At 39.6% G+C, this 23,537-nt stretch overlaps 1 protein-coding gene across 1 annotated transcript; it reads left to right on the plus strand.

Moving 5' to 3' along the window:
- The first annotated feature begins 305 nt into the window (after positions 1-305).
- Positions 306-22,966, plus strand: Fh (fumarate hydratase). Its single transcript, XM_070034265.1, has 10 exons — positions 306-487; positions 2,086-2,220; positions 6,102-6,212; positions 7,293-7,469; positions 9,785-9,967; positions 12,974-13,139; positions 14,207-14,410; positions 15,846-15,973; positions 19,971-20,124; positions 22,784-22,966. Exons 1-10 carry the CDS (start codon positions 362-364, stop codon positions 22,924-22,926), a joined length of 1,527 nt encoding a protein of 508 aa, XP_069890366.1. The 5' UTR covers positions 306-361; the 3' UTR covers positions 22,927-22,966.
- Positions 22,967-23,537: the final 571 nt, after the last annotated feature.

A 23,537-nucleotide genomic window follows, 5' to 3' on the forward strand; every position in this document is an offset into this window, starting at 1 on the left:
ATATATAATATATATTATATATATGTATATATCTCCAACCAATCAATGGCTCCACAGCTAAAACCCTAGCCTCTGATCAGTCACTTTTGACAGTCCCGCTCCAAGGAACCCCAGCCTTCTTACCCATAATTCCTTTCTCAGTAGTTTCCCATAAACCCGAGGGCTTCAAACATCCGCACTACAAACCCCTCGGAAGTTAACCCTCCCCCTTCCTCCTTATTGGCCACTTATGATTAGTCCCGCCCCGCGGTTGGGTTCGAGGCTGTTGATAGGGTAAATCCGCGGGCGAAATAGTTACTGACAGAGGGCCCGAAGGTGTGGCCAAAGCCGCCCCTAAATTCTTCCCACGCTGCCGAGCACCATGTCCCGGGCACTCCGCCTTCTCCTGCGGCCGCGGCGCCTCCCGCGGCCTCCGGCCTCCGCTTCTGCTCCGGGCTGGCGTGGCGCAGCCGTCCTCCCGCCGTGGGCCCCGAACGGCGCTCGAATGGTGAGCCGCTGGCCTGGGGCTCCGGCCTGCCCCGCGGTGACCTTGGCCCTCCTCGGCTCGGCCCGGCCTGGAGGCCCGCGAGCCGGCCGAGGGCGCCCCGCGCGTCCCCGCCGAGCCGGGCTCTGGGCTCTGCGCCCGCGCCGGCTGCCTGGGGAGCTGCCGGCGCTGCCGACCTCTGCCCGAGCGCCCACCACCGGCCAGGACGGGCGGGACGCCCCGGCTGCGGTCCCGCTGCGCCCCTGCCCGGCCCGCTGGGGTGCTGGCCGCCTGCGGGGCCGGGCGGGCCGGGCGGGGTGCCCTCCAGATCAGAGTGCCCCACCAGGCTCGGACTGAACTGCGTTCAGCCCCTCGAGATGGCGGGTAGGGGGATCCATCAACACGGGGTGGTGTTCTGCAGGGTGCTTGGCACTTGGGAGGACCGAACTGGCTGAGTCAGGACTTTAATTTAGAAAGACAGCTGAAGAAGGCGCAAGGCCGGTTCCAAGGTCTACCTGATCCCCTTGTTCAGCCCTGTGGGTGGCTTCAGAGCGTTGCCCGCGGCAGCCCGGGGTTGGTAAAGAATTACCTCTGTGTGGGTGGTGCTAAGGAAGTTTGAGGACTTAATACTTTAGGGAGAGCGCAGTTCCTCACTGGCCATCCAAGTGGAACAGGTGGTTGGCAGCCAGATGTGAGTTCAAACCCTGTCCTGATATTCAAGTAATGTTGAGGCCTTGGGTACGTGGTCTGTACGTCCGGGTTTCTGTTGAGGCCTTGGGTACGTGGTCTGTACGTCCGGGTTTCTTTTAAGTAAAAGTTGAACTATTTAGAGCTACTCCTCAAGTTGCACAGGAGGGACCCAATGTAGTAAGTGTTCATTCAGTGTACTTTGCTTCCCTATTTCAGAGGGGAGAGACATGTGAAAGATAACCGCTCATTGCAGAACTGTATTCATGAAGCTTCATGCTCTTGTCTGTGCCTGTCTGTGTCTCTCACTTGGGCCACATGCTTAGCCTTTGTTTCTTTTCTTTTTTTCTCTTTAAGATTTCCTGGTGGGCTGAGAATGGGGCTCAGTGGTAGCTTGCTTGCCTATTATGCTCGAAGCTCTAGGTTCCATTGCTCTGCACCACATAAACAGAAAAAGCGGGAAGTGGTGCTGTGGCTCAAGTGGTAGAGTGCTAGCCTGAGCAAAAGAAGCACAAGGACAGTCCCCAGGCCCTGAGTTCAAGCCCCGACCTCTGCCCGAGCACCCACCACCGGCCATCTCCTATTTAAACCTCCTAAGTGCCACTGTGTCCAGCTTATTGGTTGAAGTGATCTTGCTGAAAACTTAGGGTCCATGAGCTTCTTGTGGGTAATGGTTTAATTTCAAGATTAAACTCCTTAAATTGGATGTGTTTCTGTTCATTTTGCGTAGAGAGGGGATCCCTAGCTTTTCTCAGCTTGGGTCACCTTGAGAAGGCTAAGAGCTGTCCCAGCCCATCTTCCATTGCCCATGCATGCACTCTAATTTAGTGATTTGTGAGTTACTGTCACAAAGTATCATAAAGCTGATAAGTTAGGATTCCTTTTGATACCAGGATTCTTTTCCCACTCTCACAGTGTGTTATCCTTGTCTTTAGGCGAGCCAGAATTCCTTCCGGATAGAATATGATACCTTTGGTGAACTGAAGGTACCAAATGATAAGTATTATGGTGCCCAGACTGTGCGATCGACAATGAACTTTAAGATTGGAGGTGTGACGGAACGCATGCCAGTAAGTGACTTTGGTGTAAACAGTGCCTTGTTTTTGGGTAAAGGAGTCACCTTATAAATAAAACTTTGCAGGGGGTGGGGGTTTAGCCCAGCGGAAGGGTGCCCGCCCGGCGCGCGCAAGGCCCTGGGTTCGGTCCTCAGCCCTGGAAAAATAAATAAATAAAACTTTGCAGAGTTGAAATACAAAATTATTAGAAAACTGGCTCGTGAGTAGCAGATTGTCCTCTCATTAAAATGTCAAAGTTTTAGTTTACTTATGAATTGTTGCTTTGAATAGTGTCAATTTTTTGCTAGATCCCAATGATCATTTTCTTATTCTTAATGGGAGTTTTACTAAGATATTACAGTTTGAAAAGATTTTATGTCAATATTCAGATTTTTGTTTTCCTTTTTTAAAAATAACGTTTAAAATTTAAGGTTCTTCTGTAATTGTTATATTTGCTGTCTTCCTCTTAGTTTCCAGAAAAGTATACACAAATACGTCAGAGCATTATTCTCCACTGTGTCTGGCATGTAATAATAGTTAAATGTTTCATAACTAGAAAACTTACTGACACATTGTGTTAAATGTAAGGTGCCATTAGCTACAAGATGGAAAAATATGTACTGACAGAGAAGAGGCTGCAGTTGAGCTGTGTCATTGATTGATTGTAAAATTTATCCTGCTTCCAGAGATGTTGAGATGTGAAGAGATGTTCCAAAAAGCTCAGTCTTGCTGTGCAAAATAGTCATGTAGGCATGCAGGAGAGGCTAGTAAGATTAGAAGTAGCCAGACTTTATTTGGTGAGGTATTGTTTACTAGTCATCTTCCCAATAAACTTTTAACTTCCATATTTTAGCTTATTTGTAAGCCTTTAAAGGCTGAATTCTGACTGCTTTACAGAATTTTATGACAAACAGCTAAATCATAGAAAAATGTCTCTTTGTCATTGCTGTGTATAGCATGCTTGAGGATGAGGTAAGCAGAGGATCTGACTGTGTTTGGGTAGCAAAGAGTGTCCAAAATATTCTCCTGGGATTTAGGAGGTTCGTCAGCCCCAGCAGACATTGAAAAAGTAAATGTGGCTCATGCTTTGATTGTCTTGTCAGCAAGTGTGTGATTCTGAGAGTGTGTGGTTGATGGCTGCTACGGTTTCAAAGACAGGGCAGGCTTCTGATCACACATCTGTGAAAGGTAGGAAGGACAGTAGGAGTATCAACTTAGTTACATTTAGCTTCATCTATATTTATTTCCTGAGCTTTATTAATATCAAATAGCCTGCATGGACTCTGAACTCTCCTATGATTAATCTTAACCCTTTGTATCTGAAGGCCAAAGGAAAACAAAACCAATATATCACCACAGGTGATGAGATTGTGAATATCTAATATGAATTAAAGAACACGTTTTCACTCATGAATAAAATGAAGAACGTCATAATCCTTTCCTTCTCCCCAGTGATCTTTTGTGCTCCCTTATTTTAGTGATGTTTATTAAAAGTCTATTTTGTGACCCTTTTCCTTTTTTTTTTTTTGGTCAGTCATGGGGCTTGAACTCTGGGCCTGGGCACTGTCCCTGTGCTCTTCAGCTCAAGGCAAGCACTCTACCACTTGAGCCACAGCGCCACTTCTGATTTTCTAGTGGTTTATTGGAGATAAGAGTCTCATGGACTTTCCTGCCCGGGCTGGCTTTGAACTATGATCCTCAGATCTCAGCCTCCTGAGTAGCTAGGATTACAGGTTGAACCACCAGCACCCGGCCCCTTTTCCATTTTTATGGGTCCATAATCACTAGGGTCAGTCATTCCATTCAGGTAGAGAGTGGGGTATTTTTTTTAGGGGGGACTGTTTGGGGGCTTAAAAGTCTTCATGCTTACTTGACTGGCTTGCTTAAGTACGGTGGTCTACTGCTTGAGCCATGCATCTAGCCTTTTTTGCTGTCTAATTGAAGGTGGATTTTTCTGCCTATGCTGTCTTTGAACCTTGAAACTCCATATCTCAGTCTTCTTAGAGTCTAGAATTACAGACATGAGCCCCAATGCCCAGCTCAGTTTTGATTGACATTGATTATGGCTTTGGTGGTGGTCTAACCCATTATCATAATATTTGTTCCTGTAGGAATTTAAATTCCTATTTGTTTTTATATTTTAACTTAAATTTCTATCTTGTGAACCATTTGCCTCCATTTAATGTATTAAAATATTCAAAAATTATTTACTTAAAATTCAGAATAAACTTTCTGTGGCCCCTTGTTCCTTTTTTGCCTTTCAACTTAAACTTATTGTGGTCAGCTTTATACATATGTCATATTTTTTTATTCTTTTCTCTGCTTTACCTATTTTGATTTTCCTCCAAGGATTTTAACTGTTTTGAATTTAGGATGTGGACGTTGTCCCTGAGTTTTTTTTGCTCAAGGCTAGTGCTCTAACACTTAAGCCACAGCTCCACTTCAGGCTTTTTGGTGGTTAATTAATAGAAGAGAATCTCATGAATTTTCCTGCTAGAGCTGGCTTTGAATCTCTATTGTCAGATCTTAGTCTCTTGAATAGCTAGGATTACAGGCATGAGCCACTGGCACCTGGCTTTTTAATTTTTCCTTTTTTTGGGGGGGGGTCAGTTGTGGGGTTTGAACTTGGCCTGGGCACTGTCGCTGAGCTTTTCAGCTCAAGTCAAGCGCTCTACCACTTGAGCCGCAGAACCACTTCTAGTTTTCTGCTAGTTGATTGGAGATAAGAGTATCAAGGACTTTCCTGACTGGGCTGGCTTTGACCCTCAATCTTCAGATCTCAGCCTCTTGAGTACCTAGGATTACAGGCATGAGCCACTGGCTCCCAGCTCCCTTGGCTTTTTGTTCATTCAAATATGGTTTGGAATCTGTGCCATAATTGTTATTATTAATTTGTACATGAACACATGGACAGGAATTTACTTGTCTGACAAAAAAAAAGTTTGATTATTTCATTGAAATCTCATCATAAGTTTTTGATTTATCCCTTAAAGTTTGGTGAAGTAATTTGGATCAGAAAATGAAGATTGGAATATTAACAAATGAAAATATGGTCCTGTATCATGTATTAGTTATCAACTTATTAAAAGTTTTCATACTTGTAATCCCAGCTACTCAGAAGACACCGTCTCCAAAATAGCTAGCAAAAAGTCAGGCTGGATATGTAGCTCACATGGTAGAGCATCAGCCCTGCAAGCAAGCCAAGCAAATGTGAGGCCCTGAGTTCATATACTGATAGTGACAAAAACAAAGAGTACTAGTAGAAGTTTACTCTCAAATCTTTACTAACTAAAATTATTGCTTTTTTACTTTAGGGTAAAATGATATCCATTCCCAACACTACTTATCTCACAAGTAATTAGAAGTTAAATTTGTTGTTTATTTTTTGTTGTTTTTTTTGAGAGAGCATCTCTGGAGCCCACAATCCCCTTACTTCACACTGGGATAAGTGTGCACTACCATGCCTGTTTGTTGTTTTTATTGTTTTTATTTTAAGAGAAGGACAATATTATAATGCAGCATGTGATTCAATGAAGAAATGTAGTGTTTCTTCCTGGTAAATGATTGTTGCAGCTGGTTATTAATATATACTGTATAAAATAAGCACTTTACAGTATGTATACCTAAAAAGTACCACGACTATTGCTTTGAATATATGTGAATATATAAGTAATGTACATGTGTACCTATTTTAGACATAAGCATATACATATATATATATAAAGACACAGCATATTTATTTTTGTTTGGTTCTCTTGATTTATTATATACTTAAAACATTCAAATGCTATAATGATAATTAAGTTACTGTTTTGGATTTTTAGATCTAGATAAAATAATAAACTTTTGTATTTAGTTAAAATTGCAAATTTGAGATATTTTCTGATTAATTTTAGATCCCAGTCATTAAAGCTTTTGGTATCCTGAAGCGAGCAGCGGCTGAAGTAAACCAGGATTATGGTCTTGATCCCAAGCTTGCTAATGCAATAATGAAGGCAGCAGATGAGGTAAGAAATGATAAATGTGTTTACTTAATGCCCTTAGCCCCCTGTCTTCCACAGGGTGGTAATAAGCTATTAGGAGGAAAGAGGCTCTATGATTCTTGGCTTAATGAATTTCATGATGGCAATATTAGTGTTTTTGTGAGGATATTACTATGTTGACATTATAACAGAAATTCTGAATTATTTTATAACTGTTTAAGCTTCTTGAATTTTCTTGTTAATATATTGATCTAGGAAAGTTTTTTGAAGACACTATTTGCACTTTAAAATGGATGTCTTATGAATAAATGATTCCTTCTAAAATTAGTTGATGATTTGGTAATTATGTGAAGGATATAACTTCACCAATTTACAATACATATTAGAAAAGTTTTTAAAAAATCATTTTAAAAGGAACCAAAGTAATAAGATTTCTCAAGTGTATTCTGACTTTTTAGTCTAAAATCACTATGAAAATGAAATTAACTCTTTTAGAAAGTTTATAGTCACAAACTAATAATACATGAACTGAGTATATAAAAACATAACAAAGTGAGTGGCAAGCCTAGGCAGCCAGTGCTTGTTCCCATATTTGGCAATTGTTACCCATTGGGCATCTATGCAGTGAAGGAGCTATTCATGAACTCACATTTTTAAGTCCCCCATTCATTTTCATGCTGACAGTGATGGGAACATCTGTTGGATATTTCAGGTGAGCACCAGCAATTCGTATATCTGAGAACTTAAGATATTTTCCAGTCTTAATAGGCAGCATTCTATTTAGAGAAAGCGATTGAGAAAAATAAGAACAATGGTTTTGCCTATATTTTTATTAAAGCCAGTGATGGTCATGCCATTCAACTAGATAATATGTCATGCTGTAAAGTGTCCAGGTTGGGAAACATGAAGCAGCAGTTAGACTTGTTGAACTGTGGCATTTAACTCTTGAACCCACTAGCAAGTCAGTTAGTATATGAAAAGAAGCCTTTTAAATCTGAGTAAGCTTAACTTAATCACAGTTACTAAAGTAGGTAAATGTACTATTGAGTATGTCTTGTTTCAAAAATGCTCATTTTTACTGTTTTTTTTTTTTTTTTTCTGCAGGTAGCCGAAGGTAAATTAAATGATCATTTTCCTCTTGTGGTGTGGCAGACTGGATCAGGAACCCAGACAAACATGAATGTAAATGAGGTCATTAGCAATAGAGCAATAGAAATGTTGGGAGGTAAACTTGGCAGCAAGGACCCTGTGCATCCCAATGATCACGTAAATAAAAGCCAGGTAGGTATATGTTCTCTCCTTGCTTTACATACACATTACCTGAGTTGTTCATATGTGACAAGCCCACACTTTTTATCAAGGAGAGTTCTTTAGCTAATGTATTTTTGCAGAGGATATAAAGATATTTTTGCAAAAGGATATAAAGATATTTAAAAGACATAAATTTAGTATTCATGCATATTTTTATTGTTTCATTTAAAGAGTTTTTTTCAAAATAATACATAATAAAAAATTGCAAAGCTAGTTTAGATTTCACCAGCTTTCTTAATGTTAATTAACAAGGGCACAATACTGTTAAACAAGCAACAGAATGTTTTAGAATTTCCTGTTTTTCACTGATGCCCCTTTATTCCTCCAAGACTCAGGCTAAGCTACACATTAATTTAGTCACTGAATTTTCATGTGAAACCAGTAAATTGTCATGCTGGTTAAATTTAACTGTCATTTTTTTAAAGTAGCAGTGGTTGGAAAAAGCGATGTTACAGAAGTGCAGAATTTCTAGTGCGTCATGGTTTCTTGGCCTTTTGTCTCTGTCCCTTGAGACTCCATAGCACATTGCTCTTTGCCAGGACCTTTAACCCTTTAGTCTTGTGTTTTGTAGAATGTCCCTCAGATGTGGTGTCCCTGTCCTTTTCTTCTGATTAGATTGAGGGTTTACATTTTTGGGAAGAGTACCACAAAAGTGAAGACCTCATTGCATAAGGTTTTGGTCATTGCACTCATGAAACCAACCAGAAGCACAGAGGTTTTGCAGGATTGTTGGTGTGTGTGTGTGTGTGTGTGTGTGTGTGTGTGTGTGTGTGTGTGTGTGTGTGTGTGTGTGTGTGTGTGTGTGTGTGTGTGTGTGTGTGTGTGTGTGTGTGTGTGTGTGTGTGTGTGTGTAGACACGTGTGTGTGTGTGTGTGTGTGTGTGTGTGTGTGTGTGTGTGTGTGTGTTGCTAAACAAATTACATGACCGACCAAAGCCTGGGTTGTTTAACCCTTAAAGGTCATTGCACTCATTAAACCAACCAGAAGCACAGAGGTTTTGCAGGATTGTTGGTGTGTGTGTGTGTGTGTGTGTGTGTGTGTGTGTGTGTGTGTGTGTTGCTAAACAAATTACATGACTGAGCAAAGCCTGGGTTGTTTAACCCTTAAAGCAACTTGCACACCTCTGATCTACAAAATTTGGAATGAACTGTAACATTCATGCACATGCAAGGTGGTATACATGTTGTCCAGTATGCCTTAGAGAGAGCTATAAAAGACAACAAATGAGAAAGACCTTTCAGAAGGTAACTGTCAAAGGACAGTGCACAGGGAAGAATCAGGTGCTGCCAGATAACCTTAACAAGGAATTCATTCTTATTGGTAGTATAAATATGTTTTCCTCTTCTCTACATAGCAGGATTTCCTTCCTGTGGCTTGCTGCATGCTTTTTAGTCTCTCATTCTCAGAATAAAAGCTTTCATGAGAGTTGAAAATTTAAAAAATAAGTAAAAGGAAAAGGAAAGTTCATCACATATTTTGAAATCTAGTACCTCCCTTTAATTTATGAATTTATTTTTTACATATTCTTTAGTACATATTCTTTGGTAACTCAGGATAATGCATTGTATATAGTAGGATGAGGGAAAAGGGAGAAGCTATAGATGCCATGAGGCTCTATGCATTGAATGCACATTGATTGTTGAGTTTAGGTACTTAGTACATGTATGTTCACTGTTCTTCCCTCTTTTGTAAGTGGTCTGATACTTTTGATAACAAGTATGTAAAGAATAAATGCATTTAAACAATGCCATCATAGTTTAAAATTACAGGGTTAGGAGTTGCAGAAAGAGCACAGTGTCTACACTGTTTGGCCATGGCTTACACACACACACACACACACACACACACACACACACACACACACACACACACACACACACACACACACACACACACTTAAACACACACACACACTTAAACACACACACACCAACAATCCCAAATACTGTGGGAAGTCACGTCTACGTGTGAAAAAGATAATGTTCCTTGATAATATTCTTGAGATGTAATAAGTTTATGAAATTTATCTTATGAGAGATTGAATGTAAAATGTTATTGCTACCTTTAAATGTGATTGTTCAGTTCTGTACTTTTATGCTTTGTTGTTGTTTATTAGCAAGCAGATGTAATGGGTATTGCATGCATAATACTTGGTTATAAATGAAATATATTCAGGATAGAGTCCGAGTGCATTCCATATAGGAAACCTGGTTGCTTTTTATTTGCCCTTAAGTAACCCACTGAGTTTGGTTTAATATTGGACACTTTTGAAAATTTTTCCACAGAGCTCCAATGACACTTTCCCCACAGCAATGCACATTGCTGCTGCAGTAGAAGTTCATGAAGTGCTGTTACCAGGACTGCAGAAGCTCCATGATGCTCTTAGTGCAAAGTCCAAAGAGTTTGCAGAGATCATCAAAATTGGGCGTACTCACACTCAGGATGCTGTTCCGCTGACTCTAGGGCAGGTATAGGAGTTGGGCTAATTTTGTTCAATTTATCAGTATATATAAATCATCAGTATTGCTTGAAAAATGTCAAATTTATGACAATAAGTTCAGTGACAGATACAGTTTTTTATTAACCAGCCAGTTCTGTTTCATTTATTAATGACATCTACTTAAGACAGAGACAGTGTGTACTGACATACTGTGGGTACAGACAGTGGGGTCAGACTCTGCTAGGCTGTACAGGTTCAAGTCTTTGCTTTGCTATATACAAGCTATGTAACCTTAGGGAAAATGATGTGATGTGTGTGTGCCTCACTTTCCTGAGCTGTAATATAAGGAAAATACCTTCTCTTTTGTAGAATATCTGTGAAATCCTAATAAATGGATTAATGTACCATCCTTTATTTTATTTTATTTTTTTTGGTCCAGTCGTGGGGCCTGAACTCTGGGCCTGGGCGCTGTCCCTCGGCTCTTCAGCTCAAGGCTAGCGCTCTACCACTTGAGCCACAGCGCCACTCCCGGCTTTTTTCTTTTTGCTTATGTGGTGCTGAGGAATTGAACCCAGGGCCTCATGCATGCAAGGCAAGCACTCTACCACTGAGCCACCTTCCCAGCCCCATCATGTACCATCCTTTGAACCATGCTTGGTCATAGGAAGTACTTACTAGCATTAGCTCTCAATAATCTCCAGCAATGATTTCTTTATTTGTCTCTCTTAAATTAGGTTATTTAATTATATTTACCTTTAAAGTAATTAAACAAGATAGATTTTATTTTGTATAATTATTTTGGCCATTTACTCTCTAAATAATTGCTATTATTCTGAAGTAATAATTGATATTACTCATGTGAAAGAGATATTGCTCTCCAAGATTCCAGAAGCTGTTCAGGATTTTTTATTTTTGATGGTACTAGGGTTTTGTTAGAAGGCTTTGTGCTTGCTATAGAGCTTGAGCCATGCCCGCAGTCATTTTTGATTTATTTTCGAATTGGATATCATTTTTTGCCTATTGGGATCTGGACTGTTTACTTCTATTTATACTTCTTAAGTAGCTGGGATGATAGACACCACTACCATACCTGGTTTTTAATTTTTTTGTTTAATTTTTTATTGATTGAGATGGAGTCTTGTAAACTTTCTTCATAGGCTAGCCTCAAATTTCAATCCTGCTCAATCTCAGGTAGGATTAGAGTCTGATCCATTGTGCCAGCTCCAGAAAGTACATCTATATTTCTTTATCAGCATCTTAAGAATATTTAACAGTCTATATTCCAAAGGGAAAAAATATAAAAATGAATCAACTTTGTTTCAGCTCACATGCCAGCTTGGGAAGTGAAATTATACAAATCAAGAGATGGATGTATATGCTAATAAGTGTCAAATGATAGTTACCTAGTCTCATACAACAGTGAGGCGAGGATGAGAATTTGGCTGCTGCTTAACATGGCTAGATTCTCAATTGTGAATTTGTATAGATGATAGCAAACAGTGAAGAAAACTTGATCATTTATCTTCATTTAATTATAGAAGGAATAAAGGGAAACTCAAAATACAAGGGCTAGATTAAATGGCAGATTAAGTGAGACCTACTGGGTTACCTTACTGCTTAAGACATTGTATGAGTTCTCTGCATCACTGGCTCTTAGTACTGTTCATAATTTTGAGGAAGAAACAGTCTATGTATTTGCAACTATTGTTCCCTCTGGTTTCTAGTTCTTATTGGAAAACACACTGTTAGCATTCATTTGGGCTAAGTCTTACTTTGCCAGTAAAATCATCATTCTACCTATTAAGACAGAAAATTCTGTCCTTCTGTTTGGCTTTTTTTTTTTATCAGAAGCTTTTATGCTTGATATTATTGCAAATATATTTTGACTGGCAAAATATATTCTGTAAGACAAGTAGATGAAGTTGGTGTGTAGGAATGATCCTAGGCCAAATGATTCACTCTTTCCGCAAGGAGAACTTTTGAAATGTTTTCTTAAGAACAGTGAAATACTAATATAAATCAAAAGTATTTATAGTTTTGCAGCATTTTTAAGCAGGGCAAAAATGTTGTGTAATAATACCTTTGGTTACAGTTAAGTTTTGCCTTTAAGTCATGCCAATTTATGCCTTTTGCCCCTGCATAATTGTTAACAAGGGCCCTTGCTTAAAAACATAAATTGTGTGTTGTATTTAATTTACTATGTCATAGTTTGGGAAGCAGTGTCATTATAGCAGAATTGAAAAGCTCTAGACCTATTCATTCCACTGTGATTTCTTGAACTATCAAGTGAGTCATTTAGCTTTTCATGTCCCTGGAGTCTCCTCACATCTCCTCTCTAGTGTGAAAGTGAAATTGTGTGGATAACGCTTCTATGTTTGCATTTTCTTTGGAGAATATTCCGTATTTTTCTTTTTCAAAGTTATCTGGATATATCAAATACAAAATGAAAATCACTTCAGTTGATTTAGTAGATTGCAAATAAAACAATATTTGAATAGAGTGAAATCATTCTTTCATCAAGTTTAGATGTTATGTTTTTCTTTTGCTTTCTGATTAAATTATAAACAGACAACATATTTTTAGTTATATTGTCATACCTTTAGGTTTACAAATCTTCATCCTTCCCTGTATTTGCTCATCACATAGACTGACATATTCTACTTGAGTAACTTATAATTTAGTATCTGAACTGTGTGTATAAGGGTGCTATGGTGTGTGTATGTTGAGCCTATGTCTTAAACTCAGAAGCTAGGCACTGTCCCTTAGCACTCAGGGCTAGTATTCTACCACAGCTCTACTTCTGGCTTTTTAATGGCTAATTAGAAATACAAGTCTCACGGACTTTCCTGCCTGGGCTGGCTTGCAACCTCCATCCTCAGATCTCAGCCTCCTGAATAGCTAGATTACAGGTAGGATCAGGAGCCACTGATGCCTGGCTTGAAATGTGTATTTTTAAATTTCTGTTTAATGCCACTAGAGTACCTGGTAAGTCATTAGGAGATTTATTCTCCCTTCAATTTTCTTCTCTTGGCAGGAATTCAGTGGGTATGTTCAACAAGTGCAGTATGCAATGGCGAGAATTAAAGCTGCCATGCCAAGGATCTATGAGCTGGCAGCTGGGGGCACTGCTGTAGGTACTGGTTTAAATACTAGAATTGGCTTTGCTGAGAAGGTTGCTGCGAAAGTGGCTGCGCTCACAGGTTAGTGATCTTGAGTTCCTGCTCATTTTCAGTACATTCCTCTATAGATTTTCTGGATGTTTCTGCCTTCAATTCTGCAGCTCAGAAATAGGCCCATGTTGAAGTTGATCCTTTTACTTTCTAAAGGTTGCCCTAACAGGAGTTCGTGCAGTAGGCACCTAACATTTACCAGTGTTAGCTTTGGTGTCTGTGGGGTAGTAGTCAGTTATTTTTCTATAAAGCTGTTTTGAAGTATAATTTTCAAAGTAAATAGAGACAGCAGACTACTGAGAAAGTTGTTGAATGTTATGTTGTAGAATGGCTTCATTTTTCCTCCAGTGTCATGCTGTGATATGTATTTGTATTAATAACTTTTTAAATCTTGTCATTAGAGTCAGATAATTATGCAATATATTACAGCTTTCTAGATGATTTTTAAAATCACTTTTTATTGGAAAGAGATTATGTCTTAGGGCTTAAATTATGAAGGTTTAAAATTTTTTAGACATGGGAGAGTAACATTCTAGGTCATGGTAGGTCCCTAGTCACTCAGGATTTGGTGATTCCTGGCTATAGAAAAGAATGGAGTAGAATGAAGTGGACAGAGAAAGTAAAAATAAATCCCACGTGTATAGGATAGAGTTGTGGACTAAAGCAGAGTGAATTATATACAGTCTTCACATCTGCTTGAATAGGATGGTAGTTTTGCTTCCAATTTGTATAATGTATTTGTTATTTAATCTTTTCAACTAGATATTTTGTAGTTCTTTGGGACTTCTTAAAGAAAAGCAGACAAAGTGTGAGCCTTAAAATAAGCATTTTTTGGTCTGAAGTTTAACTGTATGTGTGTGGGGGAGGGGTGGGGGGGGCCGGCGGGGTGTTTGTATACTTAAGAATCACATGCGGGACCTTGCACGTACTAGGCAAGGGTCTACCCCTGAGCTCTCAGCCCTCTCTATTTTCCCTGTACTGGAACCATTTAACTGTTCTACTGGAACTGTTTAACTTAACTCTCTACTGAAGCTAATACTAGAGCTATTTAACTTGCTGAAAATAGGCATGTTTAATTATATTTTTCTTCTCTTCAGGCTTGCCTTTTGTCACTGCTCCAAATAAATTTGAAGCTCTGGCTGCTCATGATGCTCTGGTGGAACTCAGTGGAGCCATGAACACTACAGCCTGCAGTCTGATGAAGATAGCGAATGACATTCGTTTTCTGGGCTCTGGTCCCCGGTCGGGGCTGGGAGAACTGATCCTGCCTGAAAATGAACCAGGAAGCAGTATTATGCCAGGTAATCACCTAACTAGTAAACTTCGGGATGCGAACTTGACCTCAGGCATTTGCAACTTTTGACACAAGCATGTTTTTGTTTTCTTAGTCTTAAAATCACTTAAAATCACTTGTGCCCATAGGAGGCATACTTGCTCACTATTTCTGTGTTGGCCATTGTGTATCAGGAGTTTAGAAACATCACCTGACAAGTGAGGGAAAAGAATCTGAATTCATAGCATGTATTTTGATTCCTACTAATGTAATGAAATGTAATGTAATGAAAGTGTTCATAGCTCTGTTCTTCACAGTCCATTGCCAAGAGAATTCTAGAATAGGCTGTTAAAGTGATCAACAGGGGTTGAAAAAAAAAACAGGTTGTAACAGACTCTACGTGTTTCACCAACGGGCTTTAGAGCTGTTAGTTGAGGGACACTGGAGTTCGCATTGCAGCAGGTCATTTGATAATCACTGTATCTAATGGGATAGTATGGGCAGATGAATGGTGAACAGTGGCATTTAATGACTAATAGGTGACTTTATCATGGATGTAGCAAGCTAAAAGGCTCTACTTATTTAACACTGTATGGTAACTGAAGATGAAGACAGAGAATATGAACTTACCTTGATAGCAGGTAATAAAGTGGAGCTATCAATATATCAGATGATGGAGCCACACCAAAGATCTCTTATAGGCCAGTCTGCTGGATTCAAACCAACAAAGTAGTTTGACAGTGAGAAAAAAATTTACCAAAAAATAATTCATTGTACAGATATAGAACAAAAATAGATCTTGCTTGTAAGTACTTCTTGATGAAAATTGGCACATGGGTTTACTTGCTTGCAAATCCAAAGTTGCCTGCCAAAGAGGAATGGAGAACCACTAAAAAATGCCCAAAAAACAAGGAAGTCATCTTTCCAGTGTGACCTTACACTTGTCAGAGGAATCTACTGTTTAGTTCAAATATGAGATTGCCAGAGTGTTGCTGGGTTGTAGAGTTGTAGACTCGTGTGGTGAAGAGAGAGTTCCACTTCAACAGGAAGCTTCTCAGGCATTGGTGAGATGTCCCTCGAAAGTGTTCCCATAGCAGTTGGTCCTTCTGTTATTTACTCCTTATCTATTCAGTTGCCAGCTTATTTCCTAGCTGCTGATCTCTGGGAATTTAGGGTGTTACTATTGTACTCTGGCTGCATAAATATTTATGAAATGAATGAAAACCATGAAGGTGGAGAATTGTATGTAATACTTGTGTATAAGGCTTGTCATTAGCTATTGAATGATTCCGTTCATGGCTACTCCTCCCCTTTCCTTGGATTTGTTTCATTATGCGTGGCTGTGCTTTATTTTATGTCTTCCTTTATTTAATGATAGTAAATGCTCTTCTTTTGTTATTTGACTGAACACATAATCTCAAGGGCGTATTTGATGAGATGCTATCTCTGTGGTTTCCTTAAAGGCAAGGTGAACCCAACTCAGTGTGAAGCCATGACCATGGTTGCGGCCCAGGTTATGGGGAACCACGTTGCCGTCACCGTTGGAGGCAGCAATGGGCATTTTGAGTTGAATGTTTTCAAGCCCATGATGGTAAGCTTCAAGTGTGATTTTTAATATTTTTTGACTGAAGGCTCATCGATATGTCTTTTGTTTCTCCTTTAAAGGTTTTTAGAAGAGCCCAGTTACAGGTAGTTTGATGGGATAAATAGCAATAAGTCAGTCACTTACTAATGCTAGAGGAATAACCTTAATAGTAGGACTATGCTGTGAAAGATAGCTTTTATAGATTAGGTGACATGTTGACTTTTATTTTCAAATTGGACAAATTCCTCTTCAGTTGTGGGAGTAGGATATATAAGTTTTTTCTTTGTCCCTTACTGCTGAGGATACCAGTAACCAGAAATAGGTTCAGACCTCCTCAAATAAAAACTAAAAACAAAACAACAACAAAAGTTTCATCAGTAAACAGGCCTTACTCTGAGCACAGATATTGATTATATTGCCAAATGTGTCTGTCCTCTGACCTTGACCTCAAGACATAAGCACAGTTCTTGGCTGGATTGTCCCAAGGGTACTTTTTCCCTCCTGGGAACTAATCTTCGGGGTTACCTAATGCTCTCTCATACTGACAGTCTGCCCCGCACTGACCTCCTACCCTGTGATGCCACAGGAAGTTGTTGTTCCCCTTAGGAACTCTCAGCCCACCCTGAACACAGATGAGGAGCTGTCCACTGACACTTCTTGTTTCCCCAACCACCCTCAGGACCGTTCCCCTGCAGGGCTGAGGGCCCAGCTCCCACAGTCATTCCGACCACATTGGGTAAAGCTGAGGTTCTAACTGGGCTTTATCCTCAAGTTTCCTCTGGGCCTCCGTGTCACTGACTGTGGCTTCTACTGAGCAGGGCTACAGCTCCACTGAGGCCCATGGGCTTACCACTGTAACCTACGCTTCCCAGGCCACCACCATCTGCTGCTCACGCAGAAACTAGAACTACAATCAATTGAGACTGGAAGTCAGATTTTGAACTCAGTATTACTTTGTAGTGTTATTGATGTTTAATAAATTCGTTAAATCTTTAACATACATTAAAAAAGCAAGTTTCCCCTGAAGCCCTGTCCCCTGCTTTCCCCTAGTTCAGATGAAAAAAATTGGCCCTGTCCCCCGCCTTTTTTAATGTATATTTGTTCTATTCATAATTTGTAATGTTGTTGGATAATAAAAGTAATTCTAATGATGGCTAAGTTTAACAAAAAGATATTTAACGTCATTTTTAAACATCCACTAGTCTATTTCATTCAATGACCATAGTGTTAAAAGAACATAAAAACAAACATGCACACAACTGTACAGTTTTCATAAAGGTCTATTTCATTATTGATTGGTAGTGCATTTAACAGTTAAATACATTTAAATAATGTATATATGACTGCATGACTGTGCATTGATAACTAGATAACCAATTGAACTAGAAACCAGTTAACAAGTAACTGTCTAATATTTAAAATACAGCTCTTGTTTAGACTATCCTTTGTTTTGATCGCTTTCTTGAGGAAGAAAAAGCCTGCTGGTCACACTGGAAACATATTATGGCCAAATCACCTGATGTGCATTTCCAGAGGTTTCTTTCAGTTGGATTAAGCCTCCAATTCCAGGGCAAGCCCAAGTTTATGGCCTCCAACATCAATGCTCTTCCCATCTACCAGAGCAGACAGTGTAAGCGTCACACCAGGCCTCAGAGTCTGAAGATAGCCCACTCCAGTTAAACTACAGTTGTTAACTTTTGCAGAAATGGAAGCAGTGAGATCTAACTGATAATTAGCTGCAGTGCCAAAATGAGTGCAGTTGGTATCTGATTCCAAGCAAGGTTACTGAAATATCAAAATCTTCACATACCTTTTGATAAATTGATCCTCCAAATTCTGTCCCATTGTTGACATTAGTGTGTAGCTGGAAATCCCCAGTCCTGTAGCCCACTGCAAATTATTCCTTGTCAGCTTTGCTTTGGTGCTGTCAAAGTCATCTGGTACCCAGCAAGCCTGGCTTCATAACCAAAGACAGCTAAACCATTGTTTTATTGTGTTGGCAATGGTCTCACCTCAGCCCTTGTACCTATGCTTACATATGTCTTCGTCTTCCATAAACTCTTCAGCCCATGTTTATGACGTCTGGCATTCTTCCTTTAGGACATTTGATACTGACTTTCTCTCATTGAGACATTGTTCACCTTTCTTTAACACTTCATCCCTGCTTCTCTCCCTGTCCCTCCTTTCCTCCCTCGCACGCCTGTTCTCTTCTGCTTGCTTTGGAAAACTGGTTCCACCTACACTGTTCTTTTTCTCTTCTTTGCAAAGATGGAGCAAGTTGGTATCATCTTTCATCCAGTTTCCCTTACTTGAGACAATGAAGCTGTGTTATCATTTCTTCTTTCATTTGTGTAAAATGCTCTGCCTAAAATATACAAGAGGTTTACTGCTTGTTGGTATGTGGCATAAAGTCTGATTTTAATCTGATAGAAATATGAAGCCTATGGAGTGAATTCACTGAATATTTATTGGCTATTGCTCTATATAACACCGTATGGGTGTTCACTACAGTTTATAAGACATATTTTTTTCTTTTGCTTCATGGAATGTATGTTCTAGTGACAGATAAAAAAGATAGACCAAAACAGAGTTCAGAAACTTTAGCTTGTAGGTCATATTCACAACTTAACACTAGAAGCCTGATATCTGTAGATACAATTCTTACTTATTGCCGATGAAAGAAGATGTTATCTATCTTGTGCCATCTTTGTCAGGATGAAGGAAAAAGAGCAGTGTGATGGCATATAATATTAATAAGTTATGTGAGAGAGTCAGAACCAGTCAAGTACAGCCTAAGAGGGACCAGGAAGAGAGCTGGGGAGGAAAAATAAGTTAGCTTTACTAGAAAATAATCAACCTTTGCCTTACAATGAAGTCATTAGTTTTAACTTAAACCTTAAAGTCCAATGTCTTCCATTTGAATCCTTTGTTGGAAGTGTAGTTCCCACATTGAGGAGTTTTATGTCAAAGGATAGATGTCAACATATCTTAGTATATAAGGGAAATGTTACCAAGAAAAAAATGCCACCACATACCAATCGATTTCATTTAGACATTATGTGAAAAGTTATTTTGAAGTGATGATGAAGGAATATTGGTTATATATTTTTTTATTTTGTGATTTTTCTTTTGAACTCTGACCTTGTGCTTGCTAGGCAGACGCTCTACCACTTGAGGTAAGCCTCCAGCCAAGCCTACCTATATCTCCCTCATAGCTGAGGTTGCAGAAGTACACCAGTACACTCAGCTTTTATGTGAAGAAGCAGAATTTTTGTGAAGAAGCAGATCTTACTTACTTTTGGAAGTAGCCTCAACACCTGGCTCCCTGCTTTGGGGAATTTAACAACAGCAGATTTATTCCATCAAAAGCCAGGTTTCTTTTCTTTTTGTTTTCCCTTCTTTTCTTTCCTTCTTTTGGAGGGTTAGTGATCATTTTAGAGTGTGAACTCAGGTTGTCATGGTCTTATTTAGTTTGTTTGCTTGCCAGGCGACTGCTCTACAACTTGAGCCACATATCTCCAGCCTTGTGTTTTGCTGAGTGTGTTTTAGATAGGGTCTTGTGAACTTTCCTGGCCTCAAACCTCCATTCTTCTGCTTACAACCTTTGGAGTAGCTAGTATCATAGGCATGAGCCACTGACACAGAGCAGAAGTAGATGTTATTGAAGTGGAGTGAATAGAAAGCATCAGTCCACCCTCCAACTGACAGTGGGCAGCAAGGCCAAGCACTCAAGTGCCAGAGTATTTGTTTTGTTAAGCACAAAAATCTTGGTAGTTATTCAGAACCGGGAAGCCATAACAATTGTCTATAGCACACACTGAGCTTCATAGCCTCTGTACCTTTGCTCTTCCTCCTGCATGGAAGATACTTTGTCCCTATTTTATCAATTTCTAGGTTTCAGTGGTAATAGAATTACTATTGAACTTGGAAGTAATATGTCATTGGGCACAAAGAAAATGTTGAGGTTCATTGATGTTTCTCTTTCTTTCTCTCCCTCTGATAGATTAAAAACGTGTTGCATTCAGCCAGGCTGCTGGGCGATGCTGCTGTTTCCTTCACAGACAACTGTGTGCTGGGGATCCAGGCCAACACAGAAAGAATCAACAAGCTCATGAGCGAATCTCTAATGTTGGTGACGGCTCTCAATCCCCACATAGGTATGGCTTCAAGGAATAAGAATGTCACACAGATAGGCCAATTTTTATCGTACAACAACTTAGTTTCATTCCATTAAACATTTTGAAATAAAAAAGGATATCAATTGTAGTGTAGAACTAAATAGTTAAATTAAAAAAAAATTGAAGAGCATACTGGATCAATATTCACAGTAAATTCCTTTTGGATTTTTTTTTTAAGTAACATATCTTAAAACATTGGAAATTGTAGAGAAATGTATACCATCCAAGGTGTCATAGTTCTTCCAAAAACTTGACCCACTGTGCTCCATTCTCTGCAATATTGTACTTAGTAGTGTTGGTGGGTTCAGATGCTAAATACTTGGTGCAAACAGGAGGGAGAGCTGTTTCGGAAGCTCTTGGTCAGTTGTAGCACTAGGTGGCACTCACTGACTTGAGGAATGATGTGAAGTCATCTGTCTTCTGTGGATGCCCCACAATACTTTGATTTGTAATTTTATCTAATTCAGATATGTTGTCATTTTAGAGAAAACATGTCTGTGTGTACAACTTACAAGGAAAGGAAAGAAAATGTAAATATTTTATGTAAAGCTTAGGCTTTTGTATTGCAAGACATTTCCAGAATGATAACTATTTCGTTAAGTAGAATCAAACACACAGACTTTGATTGTGGCCTAATGGAATCTCCATTAAATAGGCTGTTTAGACTTTTGTAGGTTTTGAGGCACTCATTACAGTTTGTTGTGTGTAATATTGTGATTTATTAAAAAAGACTAGTAGCTCAAGTCTTTGATTTTGTTTTAGAACAAGTTATGATGCAGTCATTTGGCATGACAATAAAGCATTCCAAGGTTGAGTATGGTGGCTTGTACCTATAATCTCAGCTACTTGGATGGTAGAGATAGGATTATGGTTTAAAGCCAGCCCATACATAAAGTAAGACTATAACTTCAACAAATTGAACATGGTGATTCATGCCTATAATCCTAACAACATGGGAGGTGCAGATGATAAGGTTGGAGTCTGGGTCTAGCTCTGAGGTATATATGTGAGATCCTTTCCAAAAAACAACTAAAAGCAAAAGGAAGTAGGGATGTGACTCAAGTGGTAGAGTATCTACCCAGCAAGCAGGAAACCCTGCCTTCCTTGCCCCAGAAAATCACACAAAACATTGTATAACCCTAAATGTGCAGGGCAGATTTTATATTCTTGGCTTCTTATTAGCTGTAGTTTCAGTTCAGTCTGGAGCTTAGTTGATATTTTAGGTAGCTCTGATATTTTAGGTAGTTCTAGTTTTTGGTGTAGTAAGGGTGATAATGATATTTTGATTCATTTAAAATTCTATATATCATCATCCACCTAGAAAGTTACAGGGGGATCCCAATGACTTGTAGGAGAACTGTTTCATCAGAATGTATTGCTAAAGGACTTAGAACAAACTCCTGAAGCTGGGTGACTAGTCTTTTTGTGGAATCAGTTTAATATGCAGTGAGACATACCTGGGGGTAGAGGGAAAGGAGGCTGGGCAAACTGCTAACCAGGTGGCTGAGCTTGAGCCTCCTGGCTTCCCCTCATCACCATACCAGGCATTGCAGCTTCAGTTCAGTAATAGAACCTGCCGTGCCCATGGCTTGTTCTACATATGGTTACTAGTTATTGTGTACAGATAGGTAACACCTGGTTTTCCTAACTATCATATTTGCCTGGACAGGCTTCCCTTTGGTGGTAGTTCCTGATCTTTTTAGTGCTTTGTATTCATATTTCTTCATGGGCTGTCCTTCCTTCCCTCCCTCCCTAACTCCCTCCCTCCCTTCCCTCCCTCTCTTTTCATAGTTCCTTCCACATTTTGTCAAAATAACTTAGGAAACTGTCCAGTCCCTACCTTTTTATAAAAAAAGATCTTTTTTATAAAAAAGATCTTTGTGTGTGTGTGTATTTACCACCAGCCCTCCCACCCCCTCCCCCCCAACTAAAAATCCTTCTACCTCAGCCTGAGAATTCTGGGGTAACTAATATGCATCACTGTGCCTCATACCTGAGGAAGGCCAGGGTTTAGGGCTGTTTCAGTGGAGAGTTCAGAGGCCGGCTTGGGAGGCAGCTCAGCAGGTGTTGCTCTCCCCAGAGCCCTGGCTGCTCAATTTTGCTGAGAGCACTCTTCACCTCTCCACGGCCATCTACACAGCTGCCGCTGGGGCAGTGCTGTACGCTCTGCAGTCCTGGAGTGTTGTAATTTTCTTTTTTCTTTTTGTGCTAGTCGTGGGAGTTGAACTCAGGGTATGTGCACTGTCCCTGAGCTTTTATGCTCAAGGCTAGCCATCTACCACAGGAACCACAGCTCCAGTTCTGGCTTTTTGGTGGTCTATTGGATATAAGAGTTTCATGGACTTTCCTGCTTAGGCTGGCTTTGACCCACAGTCCTCAGATCTCAGCTTCAGCTTCATTCTAGGAACAGAGCTGTTGCAGGAGGTGGGATATGTTTTAAGTCTGTATCCCTTAAGAAAAGTGAAAGTTTTATTCTATGTGAGAAATGGCAGCTGTTAATATAATCACATATATTTTAAAAATGAAATATATCATCTAAGAGGCCTATAACACCAATAGCAAGTAAGCAGTGATAATCACCTTTGTTTAGAAAAACAGATTTCATTATTAATCTTGCTGTTGTCTGTTTTTTCTTCAGGGTATGACAAGGCAGCAAAGATCGCTAAGACTGCACACAAAAAAGGATCAACCTTGAAGGAAACTGCTATAGAGCTGGGCTATCTCACTGCAGAGCAGTTTGAAGAATGGGTGAAACCAAAGGACATGCTGGGTCCAAAATGAGTGAATTTATAATAAAAATAAACTTGTGTAAAGTAAGAAATTGGACTCCTTATATTTCTTAAACAAAAATGGATATATTTGAAACAAAACTGCTTTTGGGCTTGAGAGTCTTAGAGTGGTTTGATCAAAGTATAAAGCTCCACGATATGTTGAGAGGCAGAGATGGGGAAATTCACTGTTCAAAGCCAGCTGTGGCAGAAAAACCTACAAGAATCCATCTGTAGTGGAAGAAGCTGGATGTGTCCTATGCCTGTCATTCTAGATATAACAGCAGTCAAGACCCTATCACAAATCCTAATCAGTGAGAAAAAGGTCTAGAGGCCCAACTCAAGAGTAGAACTTCTGTTTAGTAAAGTGTAAGACCCTGACTTCCAACCCTGATGTAATCAAAACTAACTAAATAAAAAGCAGGATGTTCTAGGTCCAAAGTGACCTTTCCTCTTAGACCTATGATTCAATCCATATTTGTACATGTGTTTGACACTTTCATGAAGTGTCAAAGTATCCTAAAGGAGCCATGTTAAATTTCTAAATTTTTGATTGGTGGTGGTTTTTCAAAAATCACCTTATAATAGTGAAAAAAAAAATTTGCCGGGCACCAGTGGCTCATC

Source organism: Dipodomys merriami, unplaced genomic scaffold (assembly GCF_024711535.1).
Source record: "Dipodomys merriami isolate MVZ:Mamm:240054 unplaced genomic scaffold, mDipMer1.0.p SCAF_24, whole genome shotgun sequence".
NCBI classification, from domain to species: domain Eukaryota; kingdom Metazoa; phylum Chordata; class Mammalia; order Rodentia; family Heteromyidae; genus Dipodomys; species Dipodomys merriami.